The 18,363-nt window shown below is 35.6% G+C and overlaps 1 protein-coding gene across 4 annotated transcripts in view; it reads right to left on the reverse strand.

Annotated features, from left to right (window-relative positions):
- ADGRD1 (adhesion G protein-coupled receptor D1) overlaps nt 1-18,363 on the reverse strand; it is a 312,771-nt gene that overhangs the window by 259,949 nt on the left and 34,459 nt on the right. For all 4 annotated transcript variants that reach the window (XR_011921431.1, XM_072415722.1, XM_072415721.1 and 1 more), the window contains exons 5-11: nt 18,023-18,268; nt 15,123-15,377; nt 11,029-11,087; nt 10,630-10,785; nt 8,534-8,593; nt 5,060-5,180; nt 1,030-1,137 (exon numbers count right to left, since the gene is read on the reverse strand). Coding sequence is in view for 3 of the 4 variants with exons in the window: in XM_072415722.1 (XP_072271823.1) it covers nt 1,030-1,137; nt 5,060-5,180; nt 8,534-8,593; nt 10,630-10,785; nt 11,029-11,087; nt 15,123-15,377; nt 18,023-18,268 (1,005 nt within the window). In the remaining variant the exon portion in view is untranslated. The remainder of the gene's footprint in view (nt 1-1,029; nt 1,138-5,059; nt 5,181-8,533; nt 8,594-10,629; nt 10,786-11,028; nt 11,088-15,122; nt 15,378-18,022; nt 18,269-18,363) is intronic.

Below are 18,363 nucleotides of genomic sequence, written 5' to 3' on the forward strand. Positions count from 1 at the left end.
TAAGATTCTTAATAGTAACTCATCTACATTATTATAGGCAACTTCAACATGTTTCTCAGCACTTTAAAGTGAACAATAAAGCATACCACCTGTAAATACACTGTACTGTCATAGATGTAGTGTTTTGGTAATTTCCAAATCTAAATACATTCTGGAATCTTAAGAGAATGTACAGATTCTAATTGTGTGCTAACTATATTGTACAGCCTGTTTATGGCTCATCATCTTCCTTTTGGTATAACCTTTGCGGCTGCCTAGTCATTTCTGGATGACAAACTTTGAGTTCATTCAAAGTGTGAAGAAACCTTAATGAATCAAAGACAGATAGCACAAAATGCAAACATAATGGCACCTTATTTTAAATACATCACTGCCACAATGTTCTGATGGCATGGTGATTTAATGAAAAAAGAAAAAAAAAAGAGCCAACTTTTCTTTCAACAAATTCATTGCCCTTATGATGAAGAAAAGGTTAGGTCTGAAAAAGATATATCAAGTTCCACAGCGCAAAGAAATATCAATTATTTAAATGACTTTTTCAGTGCTGGGAAGCACCACATCATTGCATAATGTATAACGATAGAAGAAGAACATTTTTTAAAAGATTCTAAAAGTATAATTTGTATTTTACTGAAAATGCAAAGATCATCAGCAAATTAAGCAAAATAAAATCTAAATTGATCTAATTTAAGACCATTTTTAAATGAAATTATGAAATAAACCTAAGCTGCTCTTTAAAAAAAAATGCTTTACACTTGTCATGTATCATTTTAAACACCTAAGTACAGAAAACCTGACATTTGGAGCTTAAAAGTTTAATCTTAGCGAGGTCCAGTTATGAGATGTTCAGAAAAATTATTTTTCAATTCCAACAAAAAATGCCTGTAAAATTTCATGTTTACAGTAGAAATACAAGATTCTCCACAGTTACACATTAAGACATTTGGGCATATAAGTATATATATATATATATATATATATATATATATATATATATTTTTTTTTTTTACAGGTAGTGTAAATTCTTACATTTGCTTAGAAATGCTTCACCAGGAACAGAGATGTAGGACTGTCCTTCAGATGGAAAGCGGTAGTGCGGCAAACTCAAAGCCTGAGGCACCTTCACCATGGAGTAATCTGCAAATAACCAAATAAAATATTAAAAATAAAAATATAAAAATATATGTAGCAATATTCAAATAAAAAAGTAATATAAACATCCCTTCCCAATCTCTAAGGCTGCAACAATTTGTTTGTTTTTACCAGTAGATCTGAATTGTCTTTTGTAAATGGTTTAGGTGTAGGATCATCAGAAAGGTGAAACTTGAACGGTACAAGTGATCCTAATAATTTCTAGAGAAGTGAAAAACTTGCCCAGGGATCTCCTGATCAGGATTTTTTTGCAGAATATGGTGATAGCTCCATCTGAACATCCTGGGGAACAAAGTGATTGCTTAATACGAGAGGGTGCTGAGAAATTCCTGGCTTTGCCCACAAAGAAGAGAGCCAGAGTTATGAAATAACACATTTATTTAACATATCGCCCCCTGAGACTGATGCACTTGGTACAGCGTAGTTGCAGCTTTTCTAGGCTGTAAAAAAAAGTCCTTTGGTTGGGCAGCAAACCAGCTCTCAGCAGCATCTTTGACATCAGAAATGTCCTCAAAACATTGCCCCTTCAGGTGTTTCTTCGAATTCTGGAACAGATAATAGTACAAAGGGACCAGGTCAGGTGAGTAGGGGGGTGGTGGACCAATTGGAAACCCAGGGTGTTCAATTTGGAAGCCACAACGTTGGACGTGTGCGCAGATGCATTGTCCTGCAAAAAAAGGATCCCTTTGGTTAACTTTCTATGACGTTCTGTCTTACTTGCCTCCTTCAGCTGGTCCAGGAGGTTCCATAATACTGTCCGGTGATACTAGAGCCATGGGGTAGGTAGTCCACCAACTGAATACCGTCTTTGTCCCAGAAAACAGTCGCCATGACTTTTGTGGCTGATTTCTGGGCTTCGGAACTTCTTCGCCCATAGGGACCTGCTGTGGCGCCATTCCTTTGACTGTTCCTTGGTTTCAGGATCATAGATGTGGAGCCAGGTTTCATCATCAGTCACTAACCTAGCCAAAAAGTCGTGTGCAGCTTCAAAATGGGCCAAAACGGCTCTGGATGATTCAACTCGGTCCTTCTTCTGAACAATGTTCAAACATTTCGGCACCCACTTCGCTGAAAGCTTGCGCATGTCTAGGGTAGTGGTGATAACAAACTCAACACGCTCCCATGAGATGTCACGTATCTGGGCTATCTTTTTTGTGGATATTTGCTGGTACTCAATAATAGCTCATGGACAGCATCGCAAGTTGCCGGGTCAGTTAAAGTTGGGGGGCGCCCACTGCGGGGCTCATCTTCAACGGTGAAATGCCCAGTCTTGAAACGAGATATCCATCCAGGTTTTGACAGTGCTGTAGGAAGGACACTTCCCCCCAGTGTTTGTGACATCTTAGTGTGAATGTCCTCTGCTGACTTTCCCTGGAGAAACAAAAACTTCATGACAACTCGTAACTCCAACGACGTGAAACTTGCTTGTGCCTCTGCCATCACAGCTTCTCACTTCTCTCAAAAGAAAAAACTGTTTTAAGAATCGCAAAGACCTGATATTTGCACAGTTGCATACTAAGATATTAGGCTGTCATATGCCCCCGCACTCATTTGTCTATTTCATCTGGAAGGAGGCAAAGCCAGGAACGTCTCAGCACCTCCTTGTATACCTGAATGCCATTGTCTCTCTAGTCTTTAAGACTATCTACAGGCACACTGTCTCCCTCCTCCATTCCCAGAATCTTGTCCACTTAGTATTCAATTGATTGTCTTTATCTCCATCTCTTGCTCACAAAAAGTTAGCACAGAAAACAAGAATTCACACTTTTTGCAGCCCTAAATCAAATCTTCAATGTAACCCAAACCAAAGCCATGATACTAAATCTCCCTGTAACCCAAATCCTAGCCTCATAACAATTCTTCCCTATAACCCAAACCCTAGCCTTCATATTAACCCTTCCTAAAACCTTCACATTAACACAAACATAAATATATATATATATATATATATATATACCCCCTCTTTGCATACTTACCTTCCTCACACTAGAAACCATCCTTTTCTGCACTAGAAAATAAAAATGCTGAGGCTTCAGTGCCAGAAACTACTGATTGATATCAACCCCTGAAAGCTAGTTTTATAAGCATCACTATCCAGAAATTTTGTTAACCTTTTTTTATCTGCTCTTCTGTCATATTGCACTTCTCTTTAATATTCAGAATGCATGTTTGTCAGTGTTACATTTATATATTAATGCCTAAAATGAAGGAAAAGCATAAATAATAAATAATAGAAAAGAAAAATGGCTTTATTATATCAAATTCATCCAGTAGAATAAACATTCACTTATTATGTTGCTGTGTACACTACTCTCAGTTGCAGGCTTTATAAACAGAATAAATAGGTAAACTCCCGCAATCTGTATTTCTTGTGACAATTGTTTTCACATAGTTCTATTCTGCTAATGGATGTTATACAATACATTTTCTTCATTACTGCTCTGACTGTGCAGGTAGTTATATTCTTGCAGTGTGAAAATAATGGCACAAATATTAATGTACCCAAAAGCCATTTTTTCTGGCTGTTCACTTAGTTCTCCAACTAATAATATAACATTTGGTGTTGTGTATCTAAATACGGACAGTTTGCTTACACTAACAGGTCTTTAATGCTAGTTTATTGTCCCTAATAACACAGGGTCTTTTTTCCATGCATTCTTTCATCCACCAAATGGCCACAGTAATACTGACCATTATATTTACACACACTAAATGGTCATTGCTCTATTTTCCCACACATCAACTGAAACAGCTTGTGGCACAGTCCTGTGCTTTTCATGTCTGTACATCAAACATCACTTAGCATATTTACTGAACTTCAAAGGAAATGTTTGTACCCATGTATGCTTCAGCTACATATACATTCTCTGCTACAAATTATATTATGTCTTTCTACATTCTTCTGCAAAAAAAGATCAGATGTCACCACTGTAAAGTGTACAAGTAAATAAACCTATTTATAGTTGCCAAAAAGTTATATTTATTTACATTTTAAATAGAATCTTTTATCTCAAACAAAGTAAGTTAAATGGAAGAAAAGCCTTCTCCACCAACTAAAACAATTATGAATTAGTAAAACATATTAAGCTCACTTCTGTTCACTGGACACATTGATTATTTATGTGGTTTCCATGATTAAAGAAGATAGATTATTTTAGGTGAACCTTGATGATGCAAAAAAACTAAAATAGATCTAGTCAAGAAAAAAAAACATTTGCCAAATTATAGCAAATTATTTTATTTAATACATTCCAGATTTGCTGGATCACCCAGCTTCACCCATGATAGTCTATTTTTTCTAGTCTTGGAAAACTTTATTCAATCTGTGGGTGAAAAGTCAACACTGCCTATATGTCCACCAAGTGCAGTAAGTCGCAAGGCCTCCTGTGATGTGAAGGCTAGATCACAAACCTGGGACAAAAGAAAAGCCTGGGGGAAAAAAACAGTGGAAGCTTATTTCTGAGGGGTACAGGAAGAAATTATTTTAATAAAAAGCTATTTAGCAAGGTTTAATACCTTTTACATCTACATTGAGGGCAACTTTGATGTGCACATTCAGCTATGACCACACAGACCAAACTATCATGCTGATATTTACTCTATTAGGCCAATACTTACCCTAGATTTGTTAAACATTGAATGTTTATAATATTTATGGGAATGATTATAACTAAAATGACAATTTAACATGTAAATCCTACTTGCAGAGTACTCTCCTCGGGTATCAACTGGGTTAAGTAATGTAAGAGTGGGTTGCTGTGAAAAAGAGCAGTAGTAAGGGGGTCACCTAGTCACACTAAGATAATAGGATGCAGCTGCAACCACTACAACTCTTGTTCATACCCTGTAATAAATGTGTTATGAAGTTAATTACAAAAATTAGTTTAAGTGAAATGCGGTCTGTTACCTGCCACGGATGATCGGCCTTCCAATGTCACAATCACAGAGGAACTTTCCAGTAAGTTTCTTGCCATATGTCCCATCACTTTGTCAACTGTATCAATAAGCCCTGCAACTTCAGGATGAGCCTACAAGAAAACAAAATAGTTAATCTGAAATATTCTAGATTTTGATTTATCCTAGATTTGTTTGTTTTTTGCTTTTCTGTAATATAATATATATAATTACCAAAGGCTTTTTTATAATAACTGGTTATGTGAATGTAATAAAATATATATTATTCTTGAATGGCTGCATCTTAGGATATGTAAAAATATATTATTCATATTTGTATTTCTTATTAATAAGGAGCACCAACATATTATGCAGTATTTTGCAATGAACAGGGGCTACAGATGAAAAGCCTGATGGAGACAACATGATATGACTAAAAGTAAGGAATGCTTTTATTTATTTATTTGTTTCTCATTTGTAGCATGTGGAGAATATGTTCAAATATGTTTATTTTCCTCTGGCAATTTAATAAAGCCTGGGAAAAAAGAAATGCTTAGCACCCAATACTAGATTTGTACATAGACAGATCCAATGTTTTATGGTAACTCAATTAAATGCTTACTGAAATGAAATCCATTAGCAAGAAAATATCACATCATATTACACATTCAAATATAAGGTGTTAAAATGAAATTTCCAAGGCTTAATACAAAGCCCCATAGCATTAATTTAAAGGATTAACATTATTTCATAGTGCTCTGTCACACTAATATTTTACCTCACATAGAAACATCACCTTTTCAACCAAGTACCATTTTATATAAATACAGCATAAAAAAAATTACTGTATTCTCCATTACAATTTTTTTTATTAAATTCCCCAAGCTTTTAGCTTACAAAAATTTTTTTTTTTTTAAGGAACAACTGAAATGAGTTTTGAATTCATCAATTTTGAATCAAAGAATATCTTAAAGCAGACCTAAACTCAAGTTTGTACTTTACATAAAAGGGTAGACAAAAAAGTAAAAAAAATGTAATTTTTTTAAAAAAAAAAAAAAGAAAGATGCAGCATAGCCCCTTTAAATCTTAATCGCTGAATGGGAGCGTGCAGCCTCCCGGGATACCTACGTCATGCATCATGGGAGACCCTGGGGAAAGAGATGCTGATCATGCATGCGCAGTAAGATGGGCTATCTTTTTTTCCTCTTTGCAACGGGCTACGTCACCTGCGCAGTGCACAGTGCGGGATCAGGTGACCTAGAAAGGACACTGGAAGACAAGACCTAAGATGGCACCACCCGGGGAGAAGAGGAATTCTAGGACGACGCAGGACTGGAACGAGGTAAGGTTATTGCCATCAAGGGATCTGCAAGATTAAAGGTGTGTTTTTTTTCAGCAGCCACTATAATCCATCTATCCATAAAACAATGCAACATTGTTTATTCCGTTTATTTATTCATTCATTAATCCAGTCTTGGAGGATTGATGAATGACCATTCAGGAACAGCTGCTGTTCACTGCTATGGAGGAGAACACAGCTCGCTCATCTTCCTCTCCCCTCTCCATAGAACAGAATGGTGCTGTGTGTACAACACTTGTTCATTCATCTGTCACTGGAAATTATCACAAAAAATAATTTCCTGCAACAGTAATCTTATGTGTGTGTACAGCCTTACATTGTCACTGCTGATTAAACAGCCCGCAACTTGTCATTAAACACCTAGCTGCACCCGATTCCTGCCCACTGCTTTCTGGATTTTCAGCACTGCCTTTGCTTGGAGAGACACCAATGAGGATGGATTTGGTTGAGTCAGGGATCACAATGTTTAGACTGTCATACATTAGCAATTATTTATACCTAATAAAAACGATCCTCATGTTTCACATCTAATAAATATTTCTATTACTACTATAACTACTACTACTTTTAATAATACATTTGTAGATTTAAAGATTATTTAAATGAAAAGCGTTTAAGGAAATATTTTTTTTCACAAATAGTTTATTTTAGGCAAAAATAATGCAAAAAGAATACGAATTAAAAAAATGCCTATCTATTGAAAAAGAACAATTAAACACACAGACACATGCACACCACGATCAACTATAATATCTTTATTTTATATTAGCAGTCAATATTTTATTTAGCAGTCATTTCTATAGCTTAGTGAGAGATCAGAAATGATGGAAGTCTAACTTGACATGGCTACAAAATTCTTTAAATGATTTAGACAATTCAAAGCTGAAAGCAATTTTTAGCACACAGCATTAGTGAATAATGTGTGTTTTATTATTAATGCCCAAAGTTCACGATGATAAAGTTGATATGAGCCATATGCTTTGTATTGGAGAATGAGAAGCTACCTCTTGGGTTTAATAAGCATGCCCTTCACTCTTGATTTTCTACATGAGTTATGTGTACCCCAGGCAATTCTTTAGGAAAGTAGAGAATATATTTAAAAAAGAAACAAATTATATACAACCGTAATATTAATATGGACTTTAAAATAGTTTCTTGACATACATTAGGTTTCTTAGCACTAAAGTAATACTTAAGGTAATTATATACCTTCAAAGGTACTTGTTACCATAGCAATAAGTGTGAAGTCAATGCTGAATAGTTTTGTAGGGTGCATATGTGAGGGTCGTTATTATTATCCTTCCTTCACTACCTAAAGTCAGTGACCTGAAACAAGCATATACAAATCTGTGGTCTTGTCAGTGCTTCACCAATAAAAAAAAGTTAGGACAGGGACAATTCAAATCAATGTTGCATATTCTAAAATTAAATTAACAACAACATTTTTGGCACTTTTATTGCTAGTTTCATGTTTCCTTAAATTATTATATAGAGGTACATGAAATTGAACCAAGAAGTCCCATTCTCTGTAATTTTCTGTTCTGCAAGCATTGTAATATTGATGTAGTGTACTTTTCATATTGAACCTAAAATAGTTAATACATCTATTGTAGTTAGGATTTTAGGTTTTTAGACTTGAGTTTTGTACAATTTTTCAATTTTTTTACTTTTTTATTTTAAATGAATTTTATAAATATTATTTTTACAATTTCGTTACAAAGTATGTTTAAATTTTGAAAGAAATTATATACAAAAGGCAAACATATACATATAGGAAACACAACAAGGGAAATTCACATCAACACGGAATAACAACAGTCAACAAAAAAAAAAAACACAGCAGAACTATGCAATAGGAAATTGCATTATCCAGCATCCACATCTAAGCAAACATCCACGGAACACCAAATTAGGATACCGCATTATTACCCATCCACATGTTGGGCTTTCTAATCAGAAAGCCCAGTATTATGTGTAGTGCATTACTATTTCAAGCTGGCCATGCCAATAGATATCTGGGAGTGGCTTATTCTATATGTTGCCCCCCTGTATTTTTTGGCATTAGACAGATATTGTGTTCTCAATATAAAAAATATACAAAAATATAAAGAAGTTGAGAGTACTTACTGATGGTATATCATTCCAAGGAGGTAGTGACAGGACCTCTTCTAACGTTTTCAGAAAGGCCTAGAAATAAATTATACAGTCAGTAAGATGATTCTTATTTTAGACATATGTTTCCCAGAAAACTACCGCCCAAGCAACGCTTACTCCTTGCAGGAAATACATGCATCTTCAGCATTAAAGTTCTGGTTTTGTGCCTACATAGTTTATAGGTATATTTATAGGTATATTACTTAACAGATTAATTATAATGAAAATATACATAGGAATGATACAGTACTTCAATTAGGCTCTAACATAGACCAATGAATCTAGCATTAGATGTAGTGACATTTTAGTGCAGTTCTGCAAAATTGCCCTGCCTCAAAGATAAATCTCTCACAATAGTAAATGCACAAAGCTGCAAAGCATAAGAACCTTTTTATGTAGCTTAAAGCTTCTGTAGTATTTTAATATCTAAACAGGTAATAAAAATGAGAAATGTGATTTTCAAAGGAGTTGTTTATCATTATTTTTAGTGGACGCAGTACAGGTGTATTAGGTGTGGTGTTATAAAGTTTTTAAGGTTGCATATAGCATAATGGGTAGGAATATTGTATTTTAGATTGCTAAAAATATTTTCCTGTGCTCATTTTCTGTAAACACTAGAAAACCTTGGACATGTAAATGGTCAATTGCATTGCTTGAGGATTCTCTGCAGCTGATCCTTTCCCTATTACAGGTTTTATATGCCAGTTTGTGCATAGAGGAAGCCATCTCGGTAAAGACAGGGATTTGCTTCCTTGTGGTGAAAGCAACAATGTCTGATTATAAATTTGTTAGCAGCATAGAAGCAACATCATAAAATATGACATGAATATGCACAGAAGTGTCAAGACAGGGTCACATAGAAAAACACTTGTTTTTCAAGAGAAATTGCCCAAAATGAACAATGTCAAGGTATTGTTTAGGCACCTTTATCTTCTCTAACTGGTTCCTTTAACATCAGCAACTTGTTGAGTTAAGGTGCACTTGTGTATTCACATTGCCTGTATTCCTATATATACTTGTCTTAACTAAAACTGGGAAAAATCTTGATAATCTTAAGGGATCGTGCATTGAGAGGCCTGATATAGGACTGATGTGGCCAACTATTTGTGGAGGATCCAGCCCTGATACCATGTCGCCTTGTCAAGAACTTGAAATACAAGTATGTCAGTATCTCATACAAGGCAAGGCAAGTGTCCAGAAGGGACAGTTTTGCAGCCTCCATGACTTCAACTACACTCTTATACTACCAGTAGGATGGAGTCCCATGCAGTGAGCTGTGGCTGGTGTCCACTATTTACTTCCGCACAGTAAACTGACTGCTGTATTATTTTTAACTTGACAAATGGGATGTGGCCATAGTGGTTGTGATTACACATAATCATGAACTTTAAGTTAGATAGAATTGTTGATGCACCGTAGGGAGTAAAAGGATCTGCCCCCGTTCAGCCAGTAAAAAAATGGCAGCAAATATAAAGAGCACAGGAGATGAATACCCTTGTCAACTGGGATGTCAACCCAGCAAATAAGTTCCCTGGATACCTTTCAATCCAAGGAGGAGAAGAGGGTTGCTAGGTCTGAAATTTCTTTGTTTTATACCTGCATGGAGTAAACCTGTGCGTTGTTTGTGCATTAAAAAATACAGGTTCAATTATCTCCCCCCTCATCTTCACAACCCAATACTGGGCTTCACTTCAAACAACTACCCCACCACCACCGCACATGTGCTGTCTCACTTGCCTGCTGGACTGAGAAGAAGAATTTTCTGAATCGAAAGGGAGAGTGAATATATAAATCTGACACTAGAGGATGCAAATTTTCAAGAATTTATAAAATCAATTTCAGAACGGACTGAGGAAATCTGTATGTATCTGATAGTTGAATCACACATGAAATTTTCATATGCTGTCATTTGTCCCAGCCAATAATTAAACAAAAAGTCAAAAGAATTTTCTTTTCTTCTTCTTCCAGCTTAAAACACACACTCAGGTATGACATTTTCATAAATTTGTAAATGCATTTCTGCATAGATATATAAATAGATAGCTAGTTGCAAAGGTGAGCTATATTACCTGAGTTAGGTTGCCTGCTGTGTCTTGTGTCAAGGATTTGTTGGGCAATATTTGTGGAACAACATCCAAATAGCCTAGGGCAGGCTGCGAATGAGATGTCTTGAAACCATCTTGGGTCAAGTTAATTATAATTGGATAGTAAGCATCTGTGGAGATCTGCCAAAAATATGGCACAAAAAATACAAATCATTTTACTAATAACTTTACACTAGACTCACACACAAGCTACTAAGACACTAAAGGTTTTCTACCAATTAGGGGTTCTATTTAGAAAACAGGGAATTTGACATTGATTGATTGGTTCTCACCAGGAAATGTTTGATGGAATGTCAGATTCTGTTTTATAAATAGCACCAAAAAATTTCACAAAAAATCTTACACTCGCGTGTGTACTCTTACCGGAGGATGAGAAGTACTGGGAATACTAGACATTGTTGCAGTGACAAAGGTATCATCCCCTGCAAAAAATCACATAATATTACTGATTCATGTATGCACATAATTCTTGGTAACACATTTATTATTTTTGTATGAAAACAAGTAAAAAAGAAAAAATACAATACTGTTTTATTTAGCTTTAGGCATTAGTAAACCATTGAATATGAATGTCTGATCTGGCTGTCTTACATGCTTCTGTTCAGCTTTTGCTTAGTAAAAGTATAAAACATAGTATAAGTATAAAACACTTGTGTTGCATGAGTACTCCTGAATAAATGGGGAAGCGAGCAACACAGAGACATATGCACATAGAACCCTGATGGTAGCGTATTAAGCAGAAAAATATAATTATTGAACAAGGTTTTCCAACATGAAAGGAGGCAAACTGATGTCATCTAACATCCCTAAAAATAAACTATAAAAGCCTATTGTTAAGTGAAACATAACAGGGTTCCCTCTACCACAGGACAGTGTTTGCTGTAGCATAGATTTTCAGCAGAGCTTTGGCTGTCGCACTTCTAAACTTTTCATAGCTTCCAATGAAAAACTAGAGGGTAAGGACAGTGGACATTGGGATGAAAAAAAAACACCCTACACAGTTATGTTAGGAGAAACAGAAGACATACCATCTAGATAATGAATTATGCCCCATTTATTCAAAATAAATCTGTTTCTAGCACTCAAATTAGAGCAAGTTGTGATTTCTACAGGCTTAAACAATGATCATACCTATGGGTATCTTGTGATTATGACTACCTAGCAATTCGTCTATTTAGGCTCAATGTATTACCAACTATTGCGGAAAGTCTGGTTTAGGCATATGCTCACTTAGGTTGATTGAAAAAGTAATTCACAAGTCAGCCAAATCCGTAATGTAATTTTATTTATTAAAGTAATCCATGGTGTGCTGCTTCATAATTTTTTATGATAGAAGGGGTTAATATTAGCACAGAAAGCAATCATTTCTGTCCATGTTTAATAACTGCCAGCAGGAGAGCAGTGCGGAAATTCCTGAATCCTGCGCTGGCTGAACAATTATCCAGCTGCAAAGACACATCTGCATAAGTACAACCGTGCAGATACAACTTCCATTAAAGGGACATATCTTATATTTACAACTGGAATCTGTTATTTGTTTAGGCATCTATATGGATACATATGTCAGGTTAAAACATAAAATAGTTAAACCAAATTCTATTGAAAGATGACATCGGTCAGTTAATATACACCTGTTTTATGTAATGTAGTGATAAGTGAATTTGATTTGTATATCAAATATCACAATCCTACCTACATGCCTTGATTTACAAAGTTTTTTTGTTGTTGTTATGTCCCTGGATTATCATCAGAAAAAGTCAGAAATGTATTGTAAAGGATCAGAATTTAACTTGAACTGCAGTTGTTCTCACTCTAAAGGTGCGTACACACTTCCAATTTTTATCGTTCCAATCGAACGACGAACGATCGATTGGGCAAAAAATCGTTCGTAAAAAAGTAACCAACGACGCCGACGAACGAGGAAAGTCGCTGTAAACGAACGACCGGACCGACGGATCGGATTGGACGACGATCGTTGAACATCGTTCGTGTGTACGGTCGTTCGTTGATCGTCCATGTTCAGAGCATGCGTGATGAACGAACGTCCGTTCACTTTCCTGTCATGCACATAGTTCCTCTATCGCTCAAACGATCGTATCTATTGTGTGTACAATATCTACGAACGATCGTGTCGTTAACTCTATGTGCAGGATCGGTGCTATACGATCGTTCATATATATCGTGCATGAACGTTCGTCGTTCGTTTTCCAACGATAATAATTGGAAGTGTGTATGTAGCTTTAGAAATGAGAAGGGATTGTCTAAGGGTCACTTATCTTATAACATTACTTTAAAAGTAGTATAGATAAAATGCTTGGGTTTCATAATTTAAATATATGTATGAGCTATTAAATAGGGATGAGCAAAACTGCTGAACCCCTCACTACAGAAACAAAGACAAAATACATATTATAGACAAACTACTGTCAAAAAAGGTCTGGAGAACTGAGCACTTCCATAGGGAGCATGTACCAAAAGCAAAAACATTTTTCAAAAAAAGCATTATGGAAGGAGAGGGAATTTACCTTGGTGATAAAGTTTAAAATATACACATTAAAGAACATGTCTGTATGTGGTGGTAGATTTAACGATTAAGTAAATGTGGAGTTCTACTTTAATTTCAATCAAACCTTAAATGATAGATCCCCTATGCTGCCCTATATAAAAAACATGTACATACCTGACCAGTATAATACAACTGCGATACATACTGCCAGCAATTGTAGATGACCCCCTGGTTTTGCTGCCTAGTAGATTTTTATTACATGCCTACCTTGCTGCTGCTAAGAAAATCAGAGCTGTATTCCTTATGAACTAATTGTGGCACCTAAGGTCAGTCTCTGGTCATCAGATCCTAGGTCAACATAGGCAGCAGCTAAAGGATATGGTAATTCTGGTTCAATGATTCCCTCCTTGCTGTTCTTCTATCTAACCACTTCTATCTGAGAGTTTTTTTCTTTGTAATGCTGTTCTGGTTGCAACAGTCTCGTCCGCCACAAAAAGATCATCACCAAGCAGTTCATGGGCATTAGCATCCATAGAATAACCTTCCTATTTTTTCACTTTCTTCCAATACATTTCCAACATTGTTTTATGAAGAACAGGGGAGATCCTTGTACAATCAAGACTGTTTTAGGGACCTCACTAGAGGTCATTGATTGAAAAGGAGGTGGTAGTTGTCTTCTCTTCACTACGCTGTCGTTTTGCTGCTGATTCTGAGATCAGTGAAGACTGGGTGGTGGACTGGATTACTCAGGTCATGGCTACATGTACCTGCTTTGGGAATTTGGGTATGAACATGAATGACCTAAAGACCTCTAGTACAGTCCCTCTGCCTGTTCCTGTGTGGGAACACTTGCTGTACTGCATTAGTAGGATGTAGTTGGTGTGCAGTATGGGTTCAGGTGGTACCTAACCTCCTACCAGTAACAGTGCTCTTTGATTTGCTTTTCCTATCATTACTTTGATAAAAGTTTTTGTGATGAAAAGAGAGACAAAATGAATAATACCTTAAAGGTTATCTCAGCAAAGAAAAAGAAATGGAGAGGAGAAATGGATGGCAATGCGCTTGCTGCCTACTTTTATTTATATTTTAACTATTTATAAAAGGAAAATACAATAGCAAAGGAAATGTGGACAGGTAACACCCATCTGTTAAATCAATACATTCCCTGACTAGCAAAGCAAAATGAAAATATGATTTATACTTGTGGACCTCAATCAAACTAGGAATGGGCATTGCTAATTAAAGTTTAATCAACGTATCAATTAAATATCCATCCGAAATAATATTTAAAAAGATTTTGCTTGGCCTTAGTTGTCTTTCTCTTTCTGATCTGATATATAGAACTAGATGACAAATGAACTTTACATTAAACCTTCCAACCAACCACTAATATTTGCATCTATTTTTTTTGAAAAGCAATAAGTAAGGAAAATCAGTTAAAAGTAGGTTTACCCATGATTTGGAGCATTCATTCTTTAGGATTTGAGTGACATGTCCAAGCTGTGTCTATTTCTTTATGCTTTGTACTAAAATGTGTCTGTCTTTTTTGTTTTATCCCAGCAGCTTGAAAGGAATGGTGTATATGATGTAAGCAAAGCATAACTTACAAACTTATTTACAGATTTTTGCCTTACTTTATGATTCGGGCTGGTAGGTATGTACATATATACCTGTTAAAAATAATGTGTTAGATGTTTAACAGTTATGTACTTCTTGTGAGAAGGTATAATATCTAAATGTTTTACATACATGCATGCTAATATTAGAACTGAGGCCCTCTAAGTACATTGGAATACTAAGTAAATATTCTTCTGTGTGGTTGTGCAAGTAGTTGTTTTCCTCTGATATGATTCCAAAAAATGGCTTATGTTGATGTTAGGTAATTGGAGGCATGAATATATAAGTACCCAATGAGCGACATTCAAGAATGTTGCTTACCAAGATAACATACCAGTGGCAGCTGTAAAATAGTGATGGATCTCAGGAGGGCTCAGGGCTCTTTCCCATATGATGAACTCATCAAAAGCTCCATTCACATATTGTTTAGAATGATCAGTGTTTGTCCCCACAACCAGGCGATCATCACCAGCTCCATAGCTGTAGGAGACATGACCTTGGGAATCACTGGCAGTAAAGGTGCCATTTACGTAAACCTTTAGGCCTTCACCTGATGTCCAAGTGAACAGAACATGAGTCCAATAGGAACCTATAAGACATAAAAATATTTATAACCTAAGCTCTACAAAAAAGTAAACCAGACATAGAACAACTTTTTCCAGCACTAATTTATCCATTTCTAGTAATTCTATTGAACCATGAATTGGATGTTTAGCACCAATTATTTGCATTTGTACTGAAGAAACAGCATCTTGTTGCACAATAGTGATATTGAAACAAACCCAGATTCAGTTCAGTTTTTCAGATTCAGTTGAACCTGTAATCCCCAGTCTAAAGTCTATAAGGGAGGTTATTTACCAATAAAGTTTGTAGAGTCATTTAATTAAAAAAAAATTACTGCACCATGAGAAGAAAAGCTTTTTGTGCAATTGTAAAGGTGACCAAAAGATTTGTAGCCCACCACTGCAATGCGGTGGTTGCTGTAAAGTCGGGCTTTCATGTTGAGGGCGCTGATATATCAGATTATTGGCTCTTGTGGCACAGCTGAGCAGAAGCATATGCTAAGCAATGCAGTATTAGTTGTTCCTAATTACTAGAAAATAATTACTAACTCCCAATTGCACAACACTGGAAAATAAGTAGTATATTATCTTGCGATTTATAATTGCCTCAAGTCATAATTGACTGTAGGTCTCTAGGCTGTGGACAAGTTTGCCACCTGCTGTAGTATTTAACCCAATGGTTGCATAATAATAAATATAAAGTTTTCACTTTGAAACACAAATGTGGTATTTAAAAAAGAAAATGTTGTAGATTGGGGAATGTCAATGTTTTAAGTATTTATATTGAAATTATCAATATATTCATAGCCTTTGTTGTATATCAATACTCTTTACAGAAAGTATAGTAAATAAACATTTGACTTTTTGAGACTGAAGGATAGTGAATACAGGATTTATTAGCAAGTTCAAAAAATTAAAGGGCTCGATGCATTTCTGCACTGAGAGGTAATGTTATGAGCAGCACACAAATGAATGTCATTTAAATGACATATTCCAGTCATTTCTACGTTACTTGTATTAGCCAAACAAATATTGTTCAACATCAGTATATTGATATTATTATTGTCATTATGTCATTTTTAAAGTGCAGTACAAGGTTAGCTCTGCAAAGTACTTTATGTCATTTCACCTGTTACTGTGATAATATTTAAGAGAATATCATGACTTTTAGCATGCCAAATTATGAACATCTGGGACATGACCTGTAACTAGAACAGAACAGCCATTAGGAGATCCACATGCTGTGACGCCTTTCATTAACATCACATCGGTAATGCAAACAGATGAGACTCATTTAGTAAGGTTAGAACATCTTGTTCTGGTTCAATTCAGAAGATCCTTTCCTGTTCTTTACCATTAATATACATTTTAAGGATAACTAGAGTATTGAGCCTCCACCTCAATTCACTGGCAAAATTTTGTCATAATTAATGCTTTTTAATGATTTCAGGGTTAGAGAGTAATAATTTAGTGAACAAAAAACTACTTTAGTCTTGAAACTTTTTCTGGTTTATAACTAGTATCAGCAATTACTGAAGATTAATATAATAAAGAATAGCAGCATTAAGTAAAGATATTTCAGCTTTGAATGGTACCTGTATGTGTACTTTTTAAAATAGCCCCTATATCACCAGTAACATAAGGGAGGGTTAGATCCTCCATCAATTTGTATTGCTATTTATGCCCCTACTACAAAACATCACACATCTATTTTCCTAGTGGTGATTGACACTAAGATATAAGACCAAGGTAACTTCCACACATTTGAGTTAAGAGCATTACAAAGTTTAGCCAACCAGTTGGAAGAAAAAGCCTTACCTGATCATTGTGCCCAAAAATCAGTTAAAATCATTGACACAATAGTACTTTTTTAATTTTCAATAGCAATTCAATCCAATAACACTAGTTTTTAATTTGCTTTCCTCTAATTTATTGAAAATAGCACATAAGGTATGACTGGTCCAAATAGTGCAGGTTTTTGAGAGGAGTAGAACCTATTCTCACAGCAAATAAATGTTTACAATGTGTGCAAAGTGAATGAGAATAAATAGGATGAACCAGTGTTCACTTTAGATATATAGGGCCTGATTTATTAAAGCTCTCCAAGGCTGGAGAGAATACACTTTCACCAGTGAAGCTGGGTGATCAAGCAAACCTGGAATTGATTTCTTCAATGTCATTTGCTATTTGCTAGAAAATGCTTTAAATCCTGGACCAGATCCATCCCAGGTTTGTTGGATCACCCAGCTTCACTGGTGAAAGTGTATTCTCCCCAGCCTTGGGGAGCTTTAATAAATCAGGGACATAGTAACTAGGAAGTAGTCTTTACTGCATTTGTAAATTATCCCCACTTTCTTTTTAGGAGTGCCCCTTAAAAAATAGAAGGTAACAAGAAACCTCCCTTGCAAGTGAAGGAAAATTCTACCTTTGACAGTTGTCGCTGAAACAAGTGTCCCCATTGGGACTTTCCTTTCTACTTATGCTTTAGTGATTACTTAAAAAATTGTAGACATAATCTCAAACTTTAGCCACAATAGCTACTCTCAGATCGCAGAGAGCAATGAGACTCTGAAAGGGACTTTAACCTTTCTAGCCCAACCAAAATGTTTTAAAAAACTGTCTTCTAGTGTCCTTGTGTGTGAAAAAAAAAGTGTGACACCGTCTCCATTACCTGGAGGTTTTATTCTTGCTTTCCAAACTTTGGAGTCCTCACGTGTGTAAACCTCAACATAACCTTCACGCTCATCTGAGTAGATTTCAAAACCGTGAGAAGTAACCTTTTTCCCAAAGGCCTGTGTCTGACGGCTCTTCGGGGAATCATCTTGGAAAGATTCTTGGTTGTTACTTTCGTTAATTGGTTTCAGTTGTTTTTTTGGTGACAGGTCTTGAATCTTCCAAAAAAAGGAGAATGTGACACCTGAAGTTTTGAGAGAAATAACAAGCCTAAGAATATAACAGGAAATTCACCAAAGTTTTTAAAAAATGTAAATGTTGCTTAAAAGGTATACACTG

This window comes from Pyxicephalus adspersus, chromosome 6, assembly GCF_032062135.1.
Source record: "Pyxicephalus adspersus chromosome 6, UCB_Pads_2.0, whole genome shotgun sequence".
Taxonomy (NCBI): Eukaryota; Metazoa; Chordata; class Amphibia; order Anura; family Pyxicephalidae; genus Pyxicephalus; species Pyxicephalus adspersus.